At 29.0% G+C, this 15,928-nt stretch overlaps 1 protein-coding gene across 1 annotated transcript in view; it reads right to left on the reverse strand.

Annotated features, from left to right (window-relative positions):
- LOC129957344 (sushi, von Willebrand factor type A, EGF and pentraxin domain-containing protein 1-like) overlaps window positions 1-15,928 on the reverse strand; it is a 116,245-nt gene that overhangs the window by 44,268 nt on the left and 56,049 nt on the right. The window contains exon 2 of the mRNA XM_056069623.1: window positions 8,201-8,377. Coding sequence (XP_055925598.1) covers window positions 8,201-8,377 — 177 coding nt within the window. The remainder of the gene's footprint in view (window positions 1-8,200; window positions 8,378-15,928) is intronic.

Raw genomic sequence — 15,928 nt, forward strand, 5'->3', positions numbered from 1 at the left:
ATCATATAGCTGTTATTTCAACTCAAAATCGATCGAGCTCCAAAATTTGTTTGCCAGCTAGAAAAATTGAAACTGAAAATTTAAAAAAATTATTAGAGAAAAAAAAATTAGAGAGAGGCATAGTAACCGAATAGAGAAGTCTCGTTATTGTTTCAAACCGGTTTAAACTGGTTAATGACTTAAATTAATTAAGACAAATAATGATTTAAAAATAATAATGTTCTCACATGATAACTTGAAATTTGCGATCATAGATTTAATTTTAATTTTTTTTTAAATATGCTATCGTCAGTATATTAAAATTTTCAATCATAATGCTTGATATTATAAATTATTGAAAAAAGTATGCGTTGGTTGAGATTCTCTAGTTCACCTAGAGAATATTCCTAAGTTTTCTTTTAATTAATATTCTGGAGTTGTAGTTTTACTTTCTCATTACACTACTTATAATTACTTATTGATAGAAAAGTAATTAAGTGATAATGCATTACTATGATAAGTTATATATCGATTTCTAACCATAAAATTCAATTAAATGAAGCATAAAATAGCTCCAAAATGGATAATTTTAATCCTTTCTTTTTAATTTTATTAATTCTTATAATATCTTTAATTTTTACTTTTTCGTATATATAGTATAGAAAATGAACATTAGTTGTAAAAAAAAATTAGAATTCGCGATTTTCGTCTTTTAGACCTCCCAGAATTCGAAAAACATATTTCTGGAAAATGTCCATCTGTCTGTCTTTCTCTGACAAAGACAACTCATAAATGCTTTGATCTATACGGATGAAATTTGGTATACGGTTTTGATACAAAACTTATGGATATCTATCAAATTTTGAGCAACCTCCGGTCAGAGAAAGTCTGTCTGTCCGGTTGCTTGAATACGCAGTAACTTAAACACATGAAATCTGTTATATGATTTGGTGACTACAAGTGTAGTTTTGTATCAAATCTTTTGCTTCAGTCAGATGGGGAAAAAAGTGTCTAAAACCCAAATTTGATTTTAGGATACAATTAACCGCATGCCAGGGATTAATCGCCAAATAACTCCCCAAGGATGACACTCGATAAATTCGGTAAAAATGCCAAATTCTCGCCAAAGGTTAATATTTCCTCAATATTGTAGCCAAAGCTATGCAAGGCGTTCTCTAGGATAATACCTTTATTTGAGTTTATGCGAGAAAGTTTTGGTTAGACTACTCCCGCTTGTTTGCTTTAACAATATGATATGACAGCAACATGTGAAATTTTCAGTCTTTGAGGTGGCTTATTTTTTTTTTTTTTTTTGCCCTGACAAAATAATGTATAATTTCTTTTTTTTTTTAGTTTGATATTTGAATCCTATTTGTTCTTGAACAAATAAAGTGTTAAAATTATTAAAAATATAATTGATAATCTTTTTAATATTAAAATATTGACAGGAACACACTGCAATATGAAACTGTGAAAACTGTAGTTCATTAGAAAACGAAAAATCAGTTACGAACACGTGAATAATTGAATTAAATAAATATTTTTAAACACGAGAGCAATGAATACATACGTGTAAAAATAGAAGAATTTTGCATTTCACAATACTTATAAATGAAAAGAAAATTCAGTTACAAACACGAGAGTAATTAAGTGAAATGATTTTTTTAAACCCGAGAGCAATCAATACAAACGTGTTGAGATATAAGCGTTTTGCATTTATAAAGTAAAACAAAAATAACTACAAATTATCACAAACATTCTTTTAACAGAAAAAAAAATGCCGAATGAAAGAAAAGCATCAAGACAAGAAGATCACAGTACATAGTTTTTTTATGCTAATTATTTCTGTTCAACAGCACCGAAGTCAGTTTAAGACATCACAAAACACATTCGTGTAAGACAACAGATAAAAACAAAGCTAAAAAATCTATCCTCTCTTATAAAACTGTGTTCCTTTGTTTTAAGGTCGTCGACATTTAAAAAGTACACGAAATGGAACGAAAAACGGAAACAATAGAAAGGAAGGCAGAAAACAGCGTTTCAAACAAAGTTATTTAGGTTTTCCGAAACGAACCTTATCGAACTTCATTCCGAGTTTGAATCCAGTTTCAAACAATACGATGGTAGAATTATTGTTATTTATGGTAAAAGCCAGAATCTCCAGTAGGCATTTTGGATATTGTTCCTAAAAGACAATTGCCATGATCATAAAGCAAAGCTCAATTTGCCGAAAGAATTAATTTCAGGATTATAACAAAATGAGTACAGTAAAACCTCAGTTAATCGAAATCCAAAGTATCCGAGATACCTTCGAAATCGGAAATACAATATTGAATGCGAAACCCCTTGTGGGAAGGTATAGATGCATGTAAAATCACAGACCAAATGTTGAGTCAATTTAGTAATCAAATGCAAATTGGTCGAAGAGTCGTTTGTAGAAGACAGAGTGAGCACTAACAACAGTTTTAAAGCACTAGAAAAGAGCCTAAATTAAGAGATTGTTATGTCTATTAATAACTTACTAAAATAAATAATAAAAGACAATCATCATGGCTTTAACCCAAGTATGTGTACTTTTATAGGCCGACTAAAAGCAATTAATCGACAAAAATGATCAGCAAAGATACATCATGTTAGTCTATTGACTATGTTTGCCAATGGCATGCAGTTAATATTAAATGCAAAAGTGTCAAAGAATAATTTTATTAAAAAATTGATGATTAATTTCTTTTTACTCCAATTAATAGTTATAACTGAAATATTTAAATGCGCAACAGATAATATCTTGATTTTAATATTAATTTAGAAAAGCAAACGATTTTTTCCCCTCTATATAATAGACGAATTAAACGATAAAATCGTTCTTTCCATTAAATCCAAACGTTATTATTTGCATTTAATTGAAAAAAAAATATTTGCAAACGATAGTTAATTTCTTCAAATATGTTTAAAATGCAGGGATAAACTTTCAGTTCTTGACGACTAACAAAAACTTTTCACACATTCTAAGAACTTCAAAACTTTTCAATAACATACACTTTGTAACAAGTTTAGATTCGTATATTATTTTTATATTCGTACTTTAATATTATTAATTCTGCAAGGGATACAGAATTGTTAGCAATATAAACATTAACTATGGTTGCTTCAATATGCAATATTTCATTTTTATTTTTATTTTATTTTTTTATTTTATTTTCTCATATACGAAGTGTACAAAGGAAATGTATTAATAGTGAAAAATTTGAACTCGAGATTTGATGAATTTCCACGCTTCAGATCTCCACTCCCCTCCCTTTGGAACACACAATTTTGGAATAATATATGTTTGTTCAAACCCAAAGACTTTAGCTAGATAGATAGTAATCTATGTAGTTTTTACACTTCATTTGTAATTTCTGATAAATTTTGAGGCAAATATATTCAGAGAAAGTCTCTTTACATAGCTGTCCATGTACATGAACCACAATAACTACAAAATGTAAGGAGCTAGATGAATAAAATTTGGTATACAGTTTTAACATCCAAAATGCAAATCTTCATAGAATTTTGAACCAAATCTATCAAAGGATTGACTGTCTGTCAGTCTGCGTTTCGCGTGTACGTTAAACGAGATAATTCAAAAATGCAGCGACTTCAATGAATGAAATTTAGAACACGATTTTCAATTCATCTTCTATCGATGCATCCTTGCATGCATGCAAACATGATAACTGAAAAGAATAACAACTTAAATAAAAAAAAAATTGTTATTAAAGTTGTAGTTCAATATCAAATTTTGGTTTCATTTGATCAAGGAAGAAAAAAAAAAGACGCCAAGATGCATATTCGGTTTTCTTTACTTCATTAAGAAACACAATGCTCTCATCTACGGAGCAGAGAAAATAAAGATCTGAGTACTATGATTATATGGGGGGGGGAGAGGATGACACATTTTCATGAATACCACTCGTAATGATTCAAATATTTTTTTTAAATATTACCTATAACTCTCTCGGAGCTATTAGATGAGGTGGAAACATCATTATGGTTACCTATATACCGAGTTTCATAATCCTAAATGATATAGACTTGTCTGAACGCTTCAGACATGTTCACAAATGCTTCCTTTTAAAATTTCTGAAAAAATGACATCAATTGTTACAATCCAATCAAAAAATTAATAGTGAACGATACAAAATCAGTACTGAAAGAAAAACATTCAGCATATGGCGAAAGACATGATAAGGTTGCTTTCCAACACGACAATATTCATTCCCATATTGCCAGAGCAGTGAAAGAAGCTTTAGAATCACTTCTCTAGGATGTGTTACAGCACCTGCAGCATTCACCAGGTGTAGCTCCTTCAGACTACTATTTGTTTTGTTCCATACAAAGTGGCTTTTCTGGACAGATGTTCAATTCCCATTCAAATAGCAAAAAATGGTTTGATAATTGGATCTCCATCTGCATCTAAACAAGACTTTTTTCTTCGGGGAATACATTTGTATCCGGAAAGATATATAAATGCTGTAATTTCTGAAGGTAATTATTTTGACTAAATCAGTCATCAATTTCTATAACAAACAAGTGCCATTTTAAATTGAAAAAGGTCGTATTCATATTTATACATCGGATAAAGAAAATACTATAAATTTTATGAACATTTCCTGTACAAGAGAATAAAAGACGAAGAAAAAATTGGTTACAGAAAAGTTTTAAAAAAATATTTGCTGAGGAAAATATTTTCTAATAAAAAAAAGGAATTTTTTTCCCCATTTTATTAGAATTCCTGCATTTACTTTCCTACAAATCTGTGCGACAGTACTCCCTCGGCATTGGTCACTGTCACGCAATGATGCGATTCAGGATTGCATCAAATAACGTTATTTGGGGCAATGACTTCTATTCAAAGAAACTGAATACTACTTTTCGAAGAAAGTGAAAGGAGGAAAATTATGGAATTAACCGAGTTCAAAAATCGAAATCAGTAAAAAACCGCACGGATTATTGAAAAAAGAAAAAAAAAAAAAAAAAAAAAAAAAAAACAGCAGGAGTAGTTTTTCCAAAACTTTCTCGCATACTCTCTAATAAAAGTTTTATCCCAGAGAATGATTTTTATGGCATTGGCGTATAACAATTATGAAATATTTACTTTTGATGTGAATTCAGCATTTTTATGGAATCTATCGTGCCAACCTTGGCGAGTCTTTTGGCGATTAATCCTTGGCATAGGGTTTATAATATCGGAAAATCTAATTTTTGTTTTAGATGCGTTTTTTCCAAAAAACTGAAATAAAAATGTGACATAAAACAACATTTGTAGTCATAAAATGTCATACGAAATTCGAGATATTTAAGTCATTCCGTTTTTGAGTTATCGTTTTTACCTGCTTCTGAAAATACAGACCGACAGACTATCAACCACTTGTCGGATTTGACTCAAACATTAATACGTGTCTACAAAATAGATGTTAATTCTGTTTACCTGATTTTATCTATCTAGCTCTTTTCATTTTGCAGTTATCATTGTCAATTTGTATTCGAACAGCCGGTCATACAGACTTCCTCTGAAAGGAATTTGCTCAAACTTTGACCCAAAGAATTTGACAAAACAGACTTTTTGTGGAAACCCTATACCAAATTTCATTCGTCTAGCTTAAATGTTTTGAAGTTATCTTTGTCACAATCAGTCAGACAGACGAACATTTTAGAAAAATGTGTCTATTATGTATACTAATGAATTTTGAGAAAAAAAAATACTTCTAAGTCCCTTAATATTTAAAATAACAAATTAAAAATTAAAAACTAAAATGTAATACATATGTAAATGTATATTACATTTATCATTAAATAATTCGAATGGTCCGAAAACTATATTCGCTATTTCATGCGGAATGGACAAGTTTTGCTAGAATAGATAAGCGTTATTTTAATTTTAACTCTCAGTTCTATTTTGCTATTTCCATGCTAATAATGTGTTAGAAGAATTTCATTCAAATGGATATTCTTAAAATATTTTTATAGAACTCAATTATTCGAGCTAAAGTAAATTTGTTTAATTCTGTAAGGTAATTGTTTACAAACAAGGATGCTTTAATAACAAAACAATATAAATTAATTTATTATATTTTTTCGAATTGCTCACGAGCAGCAATCAACTATAAAAAATAAAATGTCTTGCACATAAAGAAATACAACCTCAAAGTTCAAAAAATTTCCCTGGTCGATAGAGAAACTGAAAACTACACCTTATTACACCGTTACGACCCACAGCAGTCAACTTTTCTTCTTGGGGGAAACGCTATGAATCTTTATAATAAACATAGAAAATTTGTGAAAATTCATTTATTCGTCCGAAACCTTTCATTTTTCATTAATTAGATTTCTTTTACACTATCGAAACTGTCCTTAATATATGAACAGCGGTTCAAAAAAAATGTAATAAACTAAATGATTTTAAATAACAATATTACATTTAAAGAAAAATAAGGGCGAAGCGCGAATATAACACATCTTTGCAGTCATTGCATCTAGAGGCATTTAAAAATTGAAACTAAAAGTAGATAACAGATTAAAAAAGCAATTACATTTAATCCTACAGTGTATCGTGTAGAAATTTGGCTTCATATTCTTATTTCCATTCATAAGCTTCATATAACTGTTCCAAGGAGTAGCAGCAATGTATGTTTGGAAATCTTTTTTTAAAATGCTTTTCGATAAACATTAATTGAAAACACCGATATATGACATAGCGGTACTAGAATTAGATTTAAACTGGCGATTTAAAAAAATACCAGATAGCTGTTGTATAAATAGTTCTATCATTAAAAATACTATGATTTTTTTTTTTTTTTTTTGCATTGCATACATAGGCAAAAAAGGATTTTTAATGAAGAATTATTAAAATGCGATTTTTATAATTGGGATAATGATTAAATTAAAATGTAGTCCTTTGACACATTTTAATTCTTTTTAAAATGTCACGAAAAAACTAGCTTAAAATTTTTTTTAAAAATCCTAAATTATCTGCAGCAATTCAAAATACATACTATATTTTTTTTTATTATTTTTTTTTGTAAAAAATTAAAAAGTCATGCATTTTATGGTTAACGAGGGAAATTATTGCAACAAATATAAACTGATATTTTTATCGTTATAGCATCATTTAAAAATCAAAGAAAATGCAGACGATAATCATGCGTAATTTTTTAATATTACATTTTTTTTGTTTGAAAAATAAAAGAAAAGAAAAAAAAAACGTTCTGAACAAAGACAAGCAAAAATTTTAATAATTCGCAAACATTTAACAATTGAAAAGAAAGAAAGACGATAATAATAAATAATTCTTAGAGGTTATATTTTTTTTAAAAAAAGAAACGTTTGGAACAAATAAAAAAACAGATACTGAGAATCATTTTCATTCTTAAAAATTTTCTAATAACTCTACTTGGTAAGTGTGTACAAAATGATTATGTATATCACAAATTTAAAAAAAAAATGAAAATATAATAAAATTCATTTAATTTTCCAGAACACTTCTTCTTTCATTAATTAGATTTCTTTTACGTTGTTGAAAACTGTCATTAATATATGATCAGCGGTTCACAAAAATTTTAAATAACAATATTATATTTGAAGAAAAAAGGCTGAAAACAAATTTTATGGATATAACAGATTTTCTCAATAATTTTTGAAAAAAAAAATTAAAGCTTAAGGCAGACAATAGATTAAAATAGTAGTTACATTTAACGAAGAAAATTATTACAAGTACAAACTGAAATTTTTATACTTATAGTTATTTAAAAGTCAGAAAGGAAATGCAGGCGATAATTGTATATAATTCTTAAATGCTACATTTTTTCCAAAAGAAAAAAAAAAAGAAAAAAGAGAGGTTCTGAACAAATGCAAACAAAAATTTTAATCATTGGTAAACATTTAACAATTGAAATGACAGGCAGCCGATAATAATAAATAATAATTCTTGAAAATTCTTAAGAAAAAAATAAACTGTTGGAACAAATAAAAACAGACACTGTGGAACAGATATCGTAATCTACTCCGTGTTCAAAATGATAATATATATCAAAAAAAAAAAAAATGAGAATATATTGAATTTGACAAGACAAGGATGTATCACAAGAACAATTAAACCAGACATCAATTCAGTGCTTAGGCGTTCTTTTTTACATACATCCAATTAGAACACTTTTAATATGGAAAATGATTTGCATGCACTCACCACATAGGGGCAGCTGCCCCGCCCATGTTCCATTGAGTAGGCACACCCTTTGTAGGGGCCCTTGCAATGAGTGGCCGTGGGCGCAAGTGAAAGAGACAGCATCGCCAGGGTAGTATAGTTCTTTCACGGGGTGCGGCCGGCCGAAGGATGGGGCACCCGGATAACCACACTCCAAACCTGCGCAAAAAATATGAGCATATTAACATTTTGATGAAACACGTCACTTATAGAATGATACTTTTTTTTAGTTCGAAAATGAATTAGCAAAAATTATTGTTTGATATTCTACAATGTTTCTTGATATTTTGAATGTCTTACAATATTGGGAAGATATCGTCAATATTGAAAGGCATTTTGTACTATTAGAGAATATTATCTCGATCTTCACGTATAATTTTCTAAAATGGCGAATTTTGTGTTTAAATTCGTAATACAATGAAGCAAGTCGATGTATATTTGAAACAACTTACTTCCCATTGACAGACTTAATCTAAAATTTGATGTAGACCAGCATCTTTATCTTGTAACACTCTAGGACGACATAGATTGCAGGGAATAACGTAAGCTTAAAATACATATAATTCCAATTTTTTTAATCCATGATCGTGATGCATTTACTTTGATTAGCAACACAAAATAAAAATGTGCTCCCAGTTAAGATCTATCTATATTGTTTGAATAAAATATTGTATTATATGCGTTTTAAACTAGGCGATTACGTTTGGGAGGAATTTTTTGAAAAACACTGTAAAATAGTTAGATTTTTGAATTTTTGCATAAAAAATTGAAAAGACACTCGTGAAATAAAAAAAAAACCAGTTAAGCGGTAAAAGTTTGTTTTTAATTGGAAAAAAAAATAACGCCTTTTTTTGGTATAAAGGGAAAATATTTTAGTTCAAATGATTTACTTAAAATTTTACTGAGAGTTTCAGCAATATATTATTTAGTTCCTGAATTAAAAAATAAGCTGTATTTCAATCCACTCTTTAAATATTGGGATTCAACTGACAAATAACATGAGATTTTCATTTTTTATTTTTTTCGTGAAGCACTAAAAACAACTTTAAAATATTTTTAAATGAATATTTTCTAGATCAGAAATTGCAAAACTCATTGGGAAATTATTATACCATATTTGAACAAAAAATATGGTATAATAATTATAGTTTAATTTAAGAAATTCGACTAAAGATCAGAATTTGTGAAAATAGCATTTAAAGATGCGAGATAACATTTAAACATGTGTAAATACAAATATAAAAATCAGTGCAACTTCTCAAAAAATAGAAGTAGAAATAAAATCCAAATGGCTTTATAAAGAAACCTGTTCAAACATTAAAAATAGTAAACACACACAAAAAAAGCTTAAAATACATATAATTCCAATTTTTATCCATGATCGTGATGCCATCTCATTGATTAGCAACCTACCTAAATCTCGGTCCAAGTCTGCCTACATTATTTGAATAAAATATTTTATTATATACGTTTTAGATTTAAAGCATGCAAACAATTCAATGTTGTCATCGCTGTTCCAGTGGAGTGGTAGGTGTTAATGCGGAGAAAATGGTGTATTCCATGTTATGGCTTTAAGTTATTAAATTCAGATATACACAGTCAGAAAGAACGATATTTTTAACTGTGATGTCTATGGTACGAAATTTGATTCAGAACGCAATATTGATGTAAAGACTATATACCAATTTTCATCTCTCTAGCTTCCAGTTTTTGAATGGTAATGGTTAACATCAAATTACATGTTTCTGAATTACACTTAAATGCATGCGGAAATACAGACCAGCAGACGCATAAACTCTTAGACAGATTTGATTCACAGTTTGACAAAGATCTGTAGTTCGGGTGTTGACATTACGAACCACATTTCATCTATCCAAGTCACTGCAGTTTTGTCCAATGATGTTTATATGTCTATAAAAATGCAAACCCATAGACAATTCCTTAGGATGGATTTAGTTCAAAATTTATACGCTACACTTTCTGTACTTTAAATGTTCAATTTGTGCACCAAATATTATCCACATATTTATATATCCCTTTACTTTCACAAATATAATATGCCGGCGTCCTGGCATAGGGGTAACCTGTCTTCCCCGTGTTCTGGGAGTCCTGGGTTCGAGTCCCGGTTTGGGCATGGTTGTTCTTCCGTTGTGATGTGTGAATGTGCTCTCCTGTAAAAAGGGGTTGTGCAAGCGAATGAGTGATGCGTGAGTAGCTAAATCGTTCTCTTGGCCCTAGTTGGCGCTACTAAAAAAACAAGAGACGCTCCCCCACCGGCTTAAAATCGCTTTCTTCGTAACAGCGAGCTTGTCCATGGCAAGTGCCATAAGAAACAACAACAAATATACTATAACCCTTTACTTTTTGAAGTTATTGTGTTTCCTTGCACTCGGACAGACAACCAAACATATTTCAAGAGAATGGATTTTATTCAAAAATTGATGTAAATCTATAAATTCGTTGTAAAGACCTTATACTAAATTTCATTTGTCTAGGTCAAATATTTTTTTAATTATTTTATTCGTAAATAAATAGACAAACATAATTCCAAAAATGTATTTTCGGATTTAGGAAGATTTGAAACTTGAAGATTCGTCAAAGTTTTGAACTCGATTTTTTTTATAAATATTATATAATGTTTTTGAATATTTTTGTAACATAAAAGCAAAAAATGTCCAAATCTTAAGGTATCTGACAAGGTAAAAACATTAAATGAGATAAGAAAATCGCATCTTTATTTTTTTGTAGCTTTAACAAAAAGATACGTTTCTGTTTCCAATGATATCTCTTTTTTGTGTCTCTATGTCAATTAGAAGCCAAATTGTAGTAGCAAACTATTGACATGTAAATAATTCTTATTTATAAGCACTTAAAGACTTTAAACGCGTTTTCTGAAGAAGTTTTTTTTCATAATTCTACTATGCGAGTATCGCCATATCTAAATATATATCTTGCGGAAATTTATAATTTTAAGCATAATGTAATGAACTATGGATTTGATGTTAAATGCTCTAGGAGTGATTTATTATTATTTAAAGAAAATATACTTGAAAAATTTCAAAATTTCATAGATAATTTCATATATTACAACAAAAATTTTATATTTGACTATAATTCTTAGATAATAATTAATTAAATCTAAGATATGTTACAATTGTAATATTATAAAGAAAACTGAAACACTGTAAGCATTTTTTTTTCTCTAGAATAATCCTAGTTTTTGTGAATAAATGCCAAAAATTTACATCAAAATATACTTTCTCTTCAAAATATACATATATATTTAAATTATTTCACTTTTAATCATCATTTTATTGTTATATTAATAAAAAAAAACACCATATAAACATTAAAATATTTGTTTCGTTTTTCTGAAAAATCTTCTCTGAATCTAGTCTGATATCTTAAATGTGAAATATTTCACAGTCACTAAAATTTATAATTATCTCAAATTTATTACCATCATCTTAAAATTTATTATCATTTATTCATCAGAATAAAATAGATTCATCAGAAAATGAATTGGTTTGGGAGTGTCTCATTATTATGATTAACTGGTACGAACTGTTATCTAAACTAGCTTTAATTTTCAATTAGAATTTGTCTCAGCTAACACCAGATTATATCAGCTAATCATCTATTTACTGTAGCACCAGGTACTACTACGATAGCAAATTCTAATTGGAATTGCAATTTATACACCGAATTGATATGCATTCGTTCGCACGCTATTCAATTTTTCAATTTCCATGACCTTAATTAACCTTGTAAAAAGTGTCTAATCATTTCAAATCACATGGCCTTGTAGTGGTAGAAAGAATATTAAAAAAACAATGGGAGGGAAAATTCTTATCAATGAATAAAATAAATTAATTCTTTTTTAAACCCTGCTATATAGATCGCATGATTCATTTTATTCTTTGACGCTAAAGCCCAGTAGCAATAAAGAAATAAATTTTCTTTCCTTTTCTTGCAAGAATTGCCAATTTCTGTTCCTATACTTTAGTTAAGAAGTTCTAAAAGGGTTAATAATAATTTTAAAAAAAAGTACCCCCTTTCAAAAAAAAAAAAATTAAATTCTCATGGGTGTCGTTAACCGTTGGCATGAATTTAACATTTTTAATGAATCTATCGCGTGATCCTTGGCGAGATATTTGGCGATTAATCCGTGGCATGCGGTTAAGAGTATCCGAAAACTGAATTTCTGTTTTAGAGACGTTTATCTCACTCGATTGAAACTTTTTTTTTCTTTTTACAAAACTTCACTTGTAATCAGTTACAAAAAACCATACCAAATTTGATATATTTAAGTCGTTGAGTTTATGAATATCACATTTTCTTGCTTCTGAAAGTAGAGACTAACAGACAGTCAACCATTTGATGGTTTTGGCTCAAAGTTTGATAAGTTCTACACTATAGATATTAAATCTGCGTTCCGAATTTTAACCACAAAACAAAGAGAGCTAGTTAGATATCGTGTCAGTTTATATTCGAACAGCCGTACAGACTGAATTCTTCTGAATAGATTTTACTCAAAATCTGTTAGAAATCTGCACATTTGGTGTAAAGATCTATACCAAATTTCAACCGTCTAGTTCAGAGCGTTTTTGAGTTATCTTTGTCAGACTGTTATAAATATACAAGTATATTTATAACATTTGTAACATAACATATTTATAACATACGTAAGAAATAGTATCGATTCGATTTCAATATTTTGATTCGAATACTATTATAGCTCGACTTCATCTCCTCCACTTAAAAAAAAACAATTTTTAAATTATGCCCGCTTTCCTATCAGTCAATACTATAACTTTAAAATTCAACAGTACCATACGGTTTTAATAGTAAAATTATAAATTTCTGTCAAATCTTGGACCATATTTATGGAAATCTTTCTGTCCTTGGACCATATTATGGAAATCTTCTAAATGCTTGTGTCCATGTGAACACAATAAATCGATTTGGCGAAGAGGTAAATAATGAAATATCAATATAATTTTATTCCTAGAATTCTAGAAGTTTGTCAAATTTGGGATAAAACCCATCTGCAGATTGATCGTTTTGCGGTATGTCTATTCATAAGAACATGAATGCAATGATCTAAAAACGTAACTATGTCGATAAATAAAATTTGTAATGCTATTTCACCAACAAAATTTAAGTTTCGTAGCAAATTATTGACCAACTTGTTGAAAAAGAAGACGTCGAAAAATATGTAATCACTACACTCACTATTTTTCAAATGCAAACATCGCCATATAAATATACAAAATAATCGAATAAACAATGGTCGTATATCTGTTGATTTAATAAATTATTTGGAAAATCTAATCTTCTTTTCTGCGCATTTAAATAACTTGTAAAAAGTTTGTTATTGGTCAAATCCTTTTTGTGTGTCTTACAATTGGGCTGACATTATGAATAGGTGAATATTTACAAAAGAATGCATTGAAATAGGATATAATATTAAATAAACTTCATAAATAATAGCAAATAGTGCGTCTTCAAATTTTAATTTAGCATTAGAAGTATTTAAAAATATTCAAATGAATTATTTAATAACATTCTTCATAAAAATGTTATTTGATTTTTATCTAAAAAAATGTAACATTAAACTAAAAAATTCGTTTGTTGGACAATAAATACCACTAACTGTAAAGAAAAATTACTTTTCATCATAAACTATTAACAAAGTTTTAAAAAATGACGCCAAAAATCTTTTCTAATTGTTGTTTGATAGCCACAGGACAATGGAGATTTTGATTATTTATTTCTTACATAAATTCCATAAAATGTTCATAAAGCTAAAAAACTGAAATTCGAGTGATAATGCAAAAGTTCATCGAATTGTGAACTATTTTCTAATTCTTTTTAACATCACAGATTCTCTGTATTCTTTACCAGCAGTACATAAAATGAAGGGGGGGGATCCAATTTTCTGAGTTGAAAACTGCAAGTAATGCAGATTATCAGAACAACCAAAAGCGTAACAGAAAACAAATAATAATTCATTTTACTTTTTATAGCATTCTTTTTTTATTCTGATTGTTTCAAATATAGAACAAGAATCAGAACATTCTATTTGTTAAACAATATTCGGCATCCATACTGCGTAACAATACATAGAAATCAATATTCACAACACGTAATGTGACTTCAAAGTAACAAAAATTGATTTACTCATCAATTTACTTTCTTTGTGTTTCTCTGTAGGCACCCTGACCTAGAAACCTTTTTCTTTCCCCTTTTTTCTTTCTTTTTTTAATCGTCTGCTTACTCTCTCCCAGGCAGGTGCATCTTCGTCATCCCACCAACATGGAAGAACACTCCAGCAGCGCTCCTACGCAGAACTGTTACTATTTTTATTTTTTATTTAGCTCTTCTTTATTCTTTTTTTAATATTATTATTTATTTATTATGCTTTCGCTGCGTTTTGTGGCAACGGTTCAAGAGCAGACGAACGGATGTTGGTAGACAACGTTTCGCTGCAAGAAGCGATATCAGATTCCCAAGATAATAATCTATGAGAAAAAAAGAAGGAATAAGAATATTCCAAGAAGAACGTTCTGAAAGAGTAAAATTAGAAGCCGAACGATATATCATTGCAAAAGTTTCAAATTCCAAAAACGAAATCAGATCAGGTGTCCTCATTAATCGTTTTTGCACGAATTGTTTGGCGTTAATGAGTCAGAAAAATGCAAAAATAAATAATAGCAACTCAACTCATCTCATCATTTGTCCTCGTTTCAACAGCTGGTGAAAATATGTTATTCCTTTTCTTTCTTTTTTTTTTTTTTTTTAATTTTCTTTGTTGGAGAAAAAAAGAGTAAAAATGAAATGGCGTTGTTCAGCTTCCGGCGCTGCACTTATCCATTGAATTTGAATTAATGCCATAGAAAGAGAAAAAAAAAAAGGAAAACGTTATCGTGTCAGACGCGTAATGGTTGAGAAAATTCTTATGAATGAATAAACGGCCTTTCTCGAAACGTTCTTTCAAGTCTGTGTGAGAAATGGCATGCTTTAATGCCGCAGGACATTACTTAGTTATCTGCGCAACAGCTAACTATCATGTTGCTAGGCTCTTCACAGACTGTTTATTTTCAAGTAATAAGAAAAATATTGAAAGTCTTCATGTTTTTGAAATCTCATTATTTATGTAATCACGTGATTTAAAAGTATTCATCCAAAATAGTTTATAATTAGAATTCGCAAATAAATAATAATATCATAGAATCTATATCTTATGTTAGGGCTATATGATAAAGAAGGTTGTGTGTATCTGTTATTTTAGAAGAATTACTTTATCCATAATTTTTACTTAAAAATTATTATTAAAAAAATCTGCAATCTATGCTATCAAAATGATATAATATTTAATATCAGAAAATAGTTATATAATTATTAATACATTTGACACCAGCGGGAGTGTTTGTTTTTGTTCGCATACTCTCTAATAAACTAATGTCAGAGAACACCTTACATGGCATTGGCGTACAATAGTCAGGAAATGCTAACTTTTGGCGTTTAAATTTAGCATTTTACTGAATCTATCGTGTTATTCTTGGCGAGTTATTTGGCGATTAATCCCTGACATGAGGTTAATAGTGTCCGGAAATCGAATTTGTGCTTTAGACAAGTTTATCTCAAGCGTTTGAAACAAAAATTTGACACAAAACAATACTTGTAGTGATAAAAACCAATACCTAT

This window comes from Argiope bruennichi, chromosome 11 (genome assembly GCF_947563725.1).
Source record: "Argiope bruennichi chromosome 11, qqArgBrue1.1, whole genome shotgun sequence".
Taxonomy (NCBI): Eukaryota; Metazoa; Arthropoda; class Arachnida; order Araneae; family Araneidae; genus Argiope; species Argiope bruennichi.